This window comes from Zalophus californianus, chromosome 15 (genome assembly GCF_009762305.2).
Source record: "Zalophus californianus isolate mZalCal1 chromosome 15, mZalCal1.pri.v2, whole genome shotgun sequence".
Lineage (NCBI taxonomy): Eukaryota > Metazoa > Chordata > Mammalia > Carnivora > Otariidae > Zalophus > Zalophus californianus.
This window is the reverse complement of record NC_045609.1, coordinates 43,297,581-43,307,533: the sequence shown is the minus strand read 5'-3', so window position 1 is coordinate 43,307,533 and position 9,953 is coordinate 43,297,581. Positions and strand designations below refer to the sequence as shown.

General features: G+C 44.3%; 1 protein-coding gene across 1 annotated transcript; it reads left to right on the top strand.

The window, feature by feature from the left end:
• The first annotated feature begins 4,972 nt into the window (after positions 1-4,972).
• Positions 4,973-9,085, top strand: LRIT2 (leucine rich repeat, Ig-like and transmembrane domains 2). The gene is made up of 3 exons (XM_027597075.1): positions 4,973-5,082; positions 5,585-6,366; positions 8,319-9,085. Exons 1-3 carry the CDS (start codon positions 4,973-4,975, stop codon positions 9,077-9,079), a joined length of 1,653 nt encoding a protein of 550 aa, XP_027452876.1. The 3' UTR covers positions 9,080-9,085.
• The last annotated feature ends 868 nt before the right edge of the window (positions 9,086-9,953 follow it).

Here is a 9,953-nt window from a genome sequence, read left to right as displayed (position 1 = left end):
CAGCAAAAGGGTCAATGTTGTGACTTGTCTGCAGGACTGAGCTCTAACAAGGGGAGCATCCAGGGTGTTTGGTGCCAAGGCCTTTAGATAACAACTGCAGAAGTTTGGGGACAGCAAGTGATCCAAGGCAACTATTTTGCTGGGATCGACTAAGAGACCCCATATTGTGTTGAACCTTTGCCAGATATGAAACAGTGTGATGGAGTGATTTCTTTTTTTTCTTGAAGATTTTATTTATTTATGAGAGAGAGAGAAGAGGGAGAGAGAGAGAGAGCAGGGGGAGGAGCAGAGGGAGAGGGACAAGCTGACCTCTGTGCTGAGTGTGGAGCCCGACTTGGGGCTCAATCCCAGGACCCTGAGATCAGGACCTGAACCGAAACCAAGAGTCAGACACTCAACCGACTGAGCCACCCAGGTGTCCCAATGCAGTGATTTCTAAAGCTACTGTACTCCCTCTCATATTTACAAAAGCCCTTGCAACATATGACCTTACAACATATTTTCCTGTTTTCTCTCATTTGATCTTTACAACAACCCATCATGGAGGCTGAGCTACTTGATTTTACAGATGAAAAAACTGAAGCCCGATGAGTTGAATAATTTATAGGAAGTACTGATCGATTTTTCTTGGAGGGTCTAAGTCTTTGATAACTTTCTGCCAGGCTGAGGGTCTTTATTCAGTGTTGATCTCTGCAGTGTAATCTACAGCAGGTTCACTATGGAAATGGATTTTTCCAAGTCATTGAAAACCATAAGAACTATAAGACCACCAGTACAGATGAGCATGGAATTTCCATATATGGGTATTTTCTGCCCTTCACCTGGAGGGTACATCTGACTATAACTTATGGGCCATAGCCATTGGTAAGAGAAATTATTTGGTTGGAAGATGACAAAACCACTGTCTACACCATGGGTCAACAAACATATATTTTGTAGAGAAAATCAGATAGTAAATAGTTTAGGCTCTGTCACTACTACTCACCTCCTCTGATGGAATGTGAAAGCAGCTGTAGACAATATGTAATTTAATGGGCATGGCTGTATTCCAATAAAATGTGATCTACAAAAACAGGTGGCAGACCGGGTTTGGCTCCCAGGCTGTAGTTTTCCAAACCATGATGCAGATTTATAAAGGTATTTCTGCTGTTGAGACCCAAGACTCGATTCTGATTGTTTGATATTTGAGATTGACAGGCACTCCCTAAATTAGAACAATAGAACAAATATAAGTGCAATAGGTGAAATCAGCCACTTTTTGAAATGGTGAAAATATTTCCTGTAAGTGACTGGCTGAGCCATTCAAGATTGAGAAATTATTGGCCCAAAGACAACTAACATCCAGTCAGTTTTATCAAAACTTGTTTGAGGAAAATTCAGGAACTTGAAAGTAAGAATTTGTTAGTATTTATCCAATATCACATGAGTGTGTGTGTGTGTGTGTGTGTGTGTGTGTGAGAGAGAGAGAGAGAAGAAGAGAGAGAATTCAAACTTTTCAATGATTCATTAAGACCCATTTTGGTGGTCTGAATAGAATGACCCCCAAGATGGTCAACCTCCTAATATCCATCTGTCAGTCTTCCTTTGTGTGTTCTGTTTTCCTTGGTTTGCTCTTGTAGAGAAGAACCACCCTGGATTATGCTCATGAATATTCACGTAACTGGAAAAAATCAATTCCCAATGTAAAAAAATAAAATGATGTCTGGTTTATATATTGGTCTTTTGGTACATGAGTCTGGTTAGTATAAGTTAGTCCCTGAAAACCTGCTTAGAGTCCAGCGAAAATAATTTCTGGTCTCCCAGTGATGAAGTCCAGCCTACACCATGGTGATCTTACAGCATGTTGTCCTTGGAAGCCTTGTTTGGAGGTTGATTGGAATTGTGGCATCTCCATCATGTCTTTTTCTGACTGCAGCGTGGTTATAGTCCTTTTGACCTAGGCAGTGAGTATGTCTGATGTCACTTATCTCAAAGTATACATGTAGGTTGCAGGGTACAAAAGGCAAGTAACAGAAATTGCATCCTGCAAGATGGACGTAGGCTACTGAAATTAGGCTATCATTCAAGGGACTCAGTGAACAGTGTGTTTAGAGGTCTTAGAGCTGGAAATTTTTGTTTTAACTCTCATGTAATCCAGTAGAGACAAAAATAAACTTAAAAGTACTTGAACATGTTATTTAATTGCAAAGGCATTGTAGTCAGGATAGGTTAGACTTATGCTATACTAACAATTACCACATTTTGGTGGCTTAGCATAGAAAGATTTATCCCTGTTTTTACAGAGTCTCTTGAGTCTGTGGGAAATGTGGATGGAGGGAGGGCTCTGCTCCATTTATTCACTCAGGGACCCAGGCTGGTGAAGACTCCACCACCTGGAATGTCAACAATTGCTGTAACAAGGGGAAAGAGAAACTAGAGAATCATGTAGGGGCTTTTAAAACATTATTTCCTCTAACATTTCATTAGCCAGAATATCAGTCACATAGCCTGCCTATTTCAAGAGAGCTTGGGAATGTAGTCATCTGTGTGTCTATCACAGGCATGCCACAGAGCATGGGTAGCCAGGAAGACATCTCATATGTGGTTGGCAGCAGAGGGAGGAGTGAGGGAAGAACACCAACTTGAGAAAGAGGAAAGATAGCATGTCTGCTTCCTGATATGTCACCCAGTTCTCTGTCTGAGCCATCCCGAAGCTCTACTAATGTTGGGGTAGCATTTTCCAAATGAATAGATAGAAAACTATCTTATTAAGGGTCTATTAAGACTAGCCAGGGAACCACCACCAAGAAGCTATTTATATCTAATTGTTTCATAAACAGAATGACCCCCTCTCCCACGACTATCTCTACCAATAACCCTAAGAGCCAAGTTCCTGAAAACATCCTGCAGGAAGGGAGATGAGGGTGTCATATTCTCAAACTTCTTCCCCTTGTTGTTAAATCTCTTGAGTTTAGGGACATCACTTAACCACTACTTATTCAAGGTAAATGACATAACCCAGATTTAATCGTCCCAGTCCCTTGCCTTAATTGGCAACACAGCTACACCCCTGTGCCCGTATGCCAAATAAGGAAACCAGCAGATAAGGGGGTCAGAAGAGGAGAAGGAGCAGTGCAGAAGTGGCCTGCATAATTCCATAGATGACATGCCAGTGGATGTTCTTCTCAAGCTTTCAGCAAACAAATGGAAGGTTAGGTTCAGCTGGATTCATTGGAAGACGATAACACAGGATGAACAGAGAAGAAATTGTGGGAATGGAGATCACTTTAGCTCTTTATATTTTGAGGTGAGAAAAATTTACTAGTGGGTTGTGATGCAATGAATTGAATCACATTTTTTTTCCCAAAAAGCTAGCTTGACAAAATCTTGGCCAACCTAGATTTGGCAGGAATCACATTTTTTCCCAAAAAGCTAGCTTGACAAAATCTTGGTGCAAGTCTCTGGAGTAAGATCAGAGTTGCCCCCCATCAGGCCAAACTAGCTTGGCCCTTGGGTCCTCTTCACCCTCAGTTTTTGTATATGGGTTGCTTTGGAAAGGGCATGATCTCATGCAAGCAATCTTTGCAGCTGAGCATCAACCCATTCCTTGAAGGAGGTCTAGGCTGCACATCATGTCTAGCACAAGTTTTGTGCTCATTGCACTCTTGTTTTGATTTTTACCTTGAGAAGAATTCCAGAGATCTAGCCAGATTGTAGAGCTAGACAAGAAACTTGAACAAATATATCTGGCTTGGATGGAAAGGCTGGAGTGTAATCAGCTTAGTTGGTGACCCATTTCCCCATCACTGGCTAACCACTAAGCGGATTTTCTTCCTTGAGGCCTTTTGTGGGGTATAATGTATATCATGAGTCTTAGGGGAACTCACGGAATGTCAATACTCACCAGGAAGTACCCCAAGTAATAGGGAAGTAGACTTTGCTGCTCTTCAAGAGTCTGTTGGTGTAGGAAGGGAATTAACCTAACTACTGTATGTTAGGTACTTTGTTTTATATAAGCCTCAAAGTTTCCTAGAAACACTATAAAGTATTTAATAATTTCCTCACTTTGCAGAGGAGAAACTGAGACCCATGGAGGTTAAGTGACCTTCCAAAGATCTCAAGACAAGGAAGCATAAGCTAGAAAGAAGACCCCATGGCACAGGATCTATAAAGTTTTGCCCACCAGTGAAGTCTTTGCACCTAAAAAGTGTGTGCAGATGGTCAATAAATACTTGTTGAACGATTAAGAAGTGACAGAGCAAGTATCCAAAATCACATATATCTCACCTTAAAACACAAATCTCTAATTTTTATCATGTGAAATACACAGCATTCAGGGAAAGTTGTGAGATCCAGGATAAGAAACAGACTTTTGCTTAACCAGAAAATGCAGTCTTGTGGTTTAACTTCTGCACCGTGATGCTTCTCTGACTCTGCCCATCCATGTGGCAGAGGCAGCTGTCTTAATGCAGTATAGGAATGAATCCATCACATGAGGTGTGGGGAGAAAGCCAGTGATGGGAGTGGTCACATCTTTGTTGCCCACCATCTGTATTCACTTCTAGAGAGTGGTTGAAAATTTGAGCTTTCAGAAGCCAATTGTGATGGATGAAGTATTAGATGAATTCTGGCCAAATAACCTGAACCACAGCACTCAGGATAGTATTACCTGCTGGTTTCTCAGATCATTTTGTAAGAAACTAAGGTAAGGCAGTATCAGTGCTAAATAGGACAATTGGCTTAGAGTTTGCTTTCCAGACTTAAGAACCATACAAAGGGTGAATTTTGTGATCTTAGTTAAGAGACATAGCTCCCTCTTCATGGGTTCTTATTGAGCTTGTGATTTGGGCCATAACAGACCTCAGAGCATCCAGGGGCTTTGCCACTGTTGTGCTGACCTACATCACCATGGATTACCAATAATAGGATTTGCCACTCAGAAGCTTGGACTATACTTATTCAAAACTTACAAGGTAGTTTCTAACAGAGGAATATGGCTTCAGTTTCTCATTATTTCCTGCTAGTTCTGTTCTTTCTGGATTCACATGAAGCTCAGCCATCTTGTCTGCCAGGATGTACCTGCTCAGAGGAGAGTTTCGGCAGGTGCGCTGTGCTACCAAGATGCCAGGAGGTCGTAGGGGATGGGCTTTCTTTGGGGATGATGTGGAGTGGGAACAGGCCCAGATTTGGCAGGAAATCAGCAAAATCTCTAGTTGGTGCTGAACTTTGGAGAACTGTGCACCAAAATGGGTCTCTTTTATTTCAAGTGAATAACATCTGTTTTTTTCTTTTAATTCATACATCTAATGCCAGAATAAACCTGATCTCATTTCCCTGATGTTCATCTTTTTTAAAGATATATTTATTTATTTTAGAAAGAGAGAGAGAGTGAGACAGCGCGCACGAGTGGGGGAGAGGCAGAGGGGGAGAGAGAGAGAGAGATGAAGCAGACTCCCTGCTGAGTGGGAGCTCAATTCGGGGCTTGATCTCAGGACCCTGAGATCATGACCTGCGCGTAAGCAAGAGTCAGTTGCTTAACTGACTGGGCCACCTAGGCACACCCCCCCCCAATATTCACCTTAAAGCTTTTGTGGTTTTTGTACAGGGCTCTGCGGTGCATATCTATCTCTTTGGGAAAGATCCCCAGGAACCATCCTGAAGAGTTAAAGCTGTTGAGAATTGAAAATTCACCCTTATTTGAACTGCCCCGAGGGTCCTTCATCAACATGAGCACGTTGGAATACCTTTGGCTTAATTTTAACAATGTCACTGTGATACACCTAGGAGCCCTGGAGCACCTGTCTGAACTGAAAGAGCTGAGACTGGAGGGGAACAAACTCCGTTCAGTACCATGGACAGCATTCCAAGCCACTCCTGTCCTTAAGATCTTGGATCTCAAACACAACATGATCGATGTGCTCCCTGAGCTAGCTCTTCAGTTCTTGGTCAGCCTGACCTACCTTGACCTGTCCTCCAATAGGCTTACAGTTGTATCCAAGAGTGTATTCTTGAACTGGCTGGCCTACCAGAAACACCTGCAGCCTGGCTGTGGAGCCAAGATTCTCTCCAGCATGGTGCTGGCGCTGCACAACAACCCCTGGCTATGTGACTGTCGCCTGAGGGGACTTGTCCAATTTGTAAAGTCCATCAGCATCCCGGTCATCCTGGTGAATTCCTACCTGATGTGCCAACGCCCTCTCTCCAAGGCGGGGCAGCTTTTTCATGAAACTGAGCTCAGTGATTGCATGAAGCCACAGATCTCAACCCCCATTGCCAGCGTCACCATCCAGATGGGACAGAATGTGACCCTGAGATGCCTGGCACGAGCCAGTCCTTCACCAACCATTGCATGGACTTATCCCCTGAGCAGGTGGAGGGAATTTGATGGTAAGCCACAGGCGCCCTCTCAATGTATCTGGGGTAATAGTAAGGTCTTACAGCAACAGCAAACTTATCCTCAGTAGGAGGGTTCTGAACTGGGCCAATTGTGAAGTCAGGGTGCGGGTAAGATTGGAATGGGCCTAAATTATACCCACCACAACAGGGAAGTTTCCAAGATAGTGTTCCACTATTGGCATGATTTTAAATGGTTGCTTGCAGATCTCTCTGGGATATATATGCATATGCAAATATATATATTGGAGTTGACTTGACATATTGTATAAATATTATAAAATTATATATGAACAAATATGTTCTTTGAGAGTCTTCTAGATGCAAAATACTATTCTGTGTATTTTTAAATCATAGAATTTCTGACTAGGACTGATTCTAGAGATTATCTATTATTTATTTCCTAAAATTGCTGAAGCAGACTCATCTTGTTTGAAATAAGATTTCCAGGCCTCTGCCCTGGAGATTCAGATTCCCTGTGTCCAGGGGAGGGCCTGAGAATAATATATATTAACAAGTGTTCCCTCTTCTCCCCTCCTCCTTTCCCAAGTAATAATTACCGGTGGGCAAGATTGGGAATTCCTAGATATTGACTGAATTTTACACTTCCCACCACTGTGTTGTTCAGACCTTATTGGCTTGAAGTTGTAATGCTGGGACCCTGCGTGAGGAAGTGATCTCCATGGGGCCCCACCACAGGAATTCAAACCTGCCTCTCATGTCCTGAAACTCTATGCTCTGTTTTCATACCTCAGGTGGAATCACCCTTAATGCTACCCTGCAGGGTTGGGACACATCACAAGGCCAGGGATAGCCTCCCTTGGGATATCTTTAAAGTTGTCTAGAAGTCAACTAGAAATACCTGAATAAAATACAGTAAAATACAGTGAGTTACTCATATATTTGCTTAGCATAGTGACAAGCCCCTGGAAGATTAAAAAATACCTAACAAACTGAACTGTTGACTTTTTCCTATCATTTTGATCACATCTTATTGGGTTGAGATTAAATACCAGTGAAGGAGAAACGTAGGATTTATTGTTGTAGCATCTTGAAGAACAGTGAGATGCATGCAGATGTCTTTTTTAATGCTCTGTAGTCAGTTTCTTTGCTACCGTGTTATATGTGTTCTTTCAGTAATAACAACAGCTCACACTGAGCACTTACAATCAAACTTAGGGAATGAGTACTGTTATCATCCCATTTTATTAACGAGGAAATTGAAGCCAAGAGAATCTAAGAAACTGGTCCAAGACCATATACTTAGTAAGGGAAAGAATCCAGGCATTGGGCTCCAGGCTCTGAGCCTCTCTATATCTGGGAGGTAAAAAAGCAATTCTTTTAAATATTTTTTAAAGATTTATTTATTTATTTTAGAGAGAAAGCACAAGTTGGGGGAGGGACAGAGGGAGCGGCAGAGAGAGGGAGAGAAGCAGACTCCCTGCTGAGCATGGACCCCAACACGGGGCTGGACCTCACGACCCTGAGATTATGGCTTGAGTCAGAACCAAGAGTCAGATGCTTAACCAATGGAGCCACCCAGGCGCCCCCAAAAGGCAATTCTTGAAGCTCACAATAGCACACAGTTGCAAGAGATCTCCTCAAAACCATGTTGTTAGCATAGCAAGGCTTCCGGTGGTTTGGTGGGAGCAGCTAGTGAATTTGGAAGTGGAGTCTTCATAGGCAGAAGAATGAAGTTCCAGATCAGTCACTGTCTCTGAACATCTCTATGGGCAAGCTGCTTAATCACTCCAATCCTCAACCTCTTATGTGTAAAACTGGGGTACTTATCTTACAGGGTTGCTGAGAGGCAACTACGGGGCACCAAACATATACTTAATAAATGGTCACTTCCAGCTTAAAAAAGGTAACTGGCATTGCTGAACACTGTCCAGCTTGCTATCAGAGACATGTCTATCAGAGCTGTTTTGCTCTCTCTCCCACAGTGTTGACTTCGTCTACTGCAGAAGATACTGCTCTGTCGGAACTGGTCATACCTGCCGCCCACCTGGTAGACAGAGGCAATTACACCTGTGTGGCCTCCAACTCCATCGGCAGGAGCACCCTTGTCATCTCCCTCCATGTCCAGCCCACCCAGGCCCTGACGGCAACCCATTCTCCCTCTTTCCCTTCAGCTGGCAATGCCTATGTTGACCTGCGGGTTGTCAGGCAGACAGTGCATGGGATTTTGCTGGAGTGGTTTGCAGTGGCGGACGCCCCTGAGGAGAAATGGTTCACCCTCTACCTTGCATCAGATGAAATGCTGTGGAAGGAGGTGGTGCACATTGGCCCTGGAATTAACACATACACTGTGGAGGACCTCCTTCCCGGCACGAAATATGAGGCATGCCTCAGCTTGGAGGGCCAGCCCGCACGCAGAGGCCAGTGTGTGGTCTTTGTGACGGGCAGAGACCACAGTGTGCTGGAGGGACGGGAGCGCCTGCTGCATGTCGCAGTGGTCCTGTGTGTTGTGTTGCTTGCGGTGCCCGTGGGCACCTACGTCTGTGCAGCCCAGGCCCCCTGCAGCTGCAGGGCGTGGGGGCTGCACTGCTGTCCTCAGCTCAGGAAGGCCCCCAGGTGCCCCCGTGCTGCACCGCAGCACCGGGACTGCTCCTACAGAGAGCACATAGTTGTCTGCGAGGATGGCCTGGGCCACAGAGAGGCTGAAGGGGATGAGGAGCAAGACAGAGAGGAAGCCTGGGGCTGAACAGCTCAGGCTGGGCATGGCGGGGCTGGGGGGAGTGAGGGCTTTTAGTCCCTAAACCGACCCTCTGTGGCAACTCAACTTGGCTTGACCCATTTATTTAACACTCTTTATTGAGCACTTACTCTGTTCCGGGCACTGAACTTGACACAATAATCAGGAAGACACAATTCTTCATGGAAGGGATGCCAGTGGAGCTTTGGCCCATCTGATTAATTATCTTATTATACATGGTGGCTGGCAATCAATAAATGTTACTCTTTCCCTATATATAGCCCTGTAACAGTTACATAGAACATGCCACATGTGCTATCCTATTGGAGAAAGGTAGAATTCTACCCCTTTCTAACCCACAAGTTACGGTGACTTGTGCAGCGTCACCCATCTCATTCCATTGTTTCCTCTAAATGTCTGCTCTGCAGTGTTCTTGTGTCTCCTTCAGAAAGTATTCTTCTTCCTCTTACTGGAAACCCCCAAAGAGATCACCTAAGTTTGAGGCTCCAAAGAGCTGCCTGGTGGGGCAATGAGAGCCTGGTGGGTGATGTGACCCTTTATGTGTGGGTGTCTGTGTCCGCATGAGCAGTCCTTGGTGCTCCTGAGAGCCTGGTGCCATCAGCACCGAGGAACAGGAGATTGGCTACATCCCAGGGCTTGTGCTCCGATGATTGTTAGAAAGTAGAGTTGCGAGGGCCGTACCCAGAAGGAATAGAATCTATATAAAATCATATGACCCTATAATCATTATTATTATCACCTACAAAGGGAGGCTACAGAATCCTGATTCCCACCTAGTCTCATGTGATCCTGAGCTTCAGGCTTATTTTTCCAGGCCTGTGTCCCTAGCGTCTCAGCACTGAGCACAAGTGTTTATTACATG

What these genes read in the sequence shown, in the direction of transcription:
- LRIT2 (XM_027597075.1), top strand. Translation starts at nt 4,973, where the DNA reads ATGGCTTCAGTTTCTCATTATTTCCTGCTAGTTCTGTTCTTTCTGGAT. An exon ending in TCAGAGGAGAGTTTCGGCAG is followed by an intron (nt 5,083 to 5,584) that starts GTGCGCTGTGCT and finishes GTTTTTGTACAG; the next exon opens with GGCTCTGCGGTGCATATCTA. An exon ending in CAGGTGGAGGGAATTTGATG is followed by an intron (nt 6,367 to 8,318) that starts GTAAGCCACAGG and finishes TCTCTCCCACAG; the next exon opens with TGTTGACTTCGTCTACTGCA.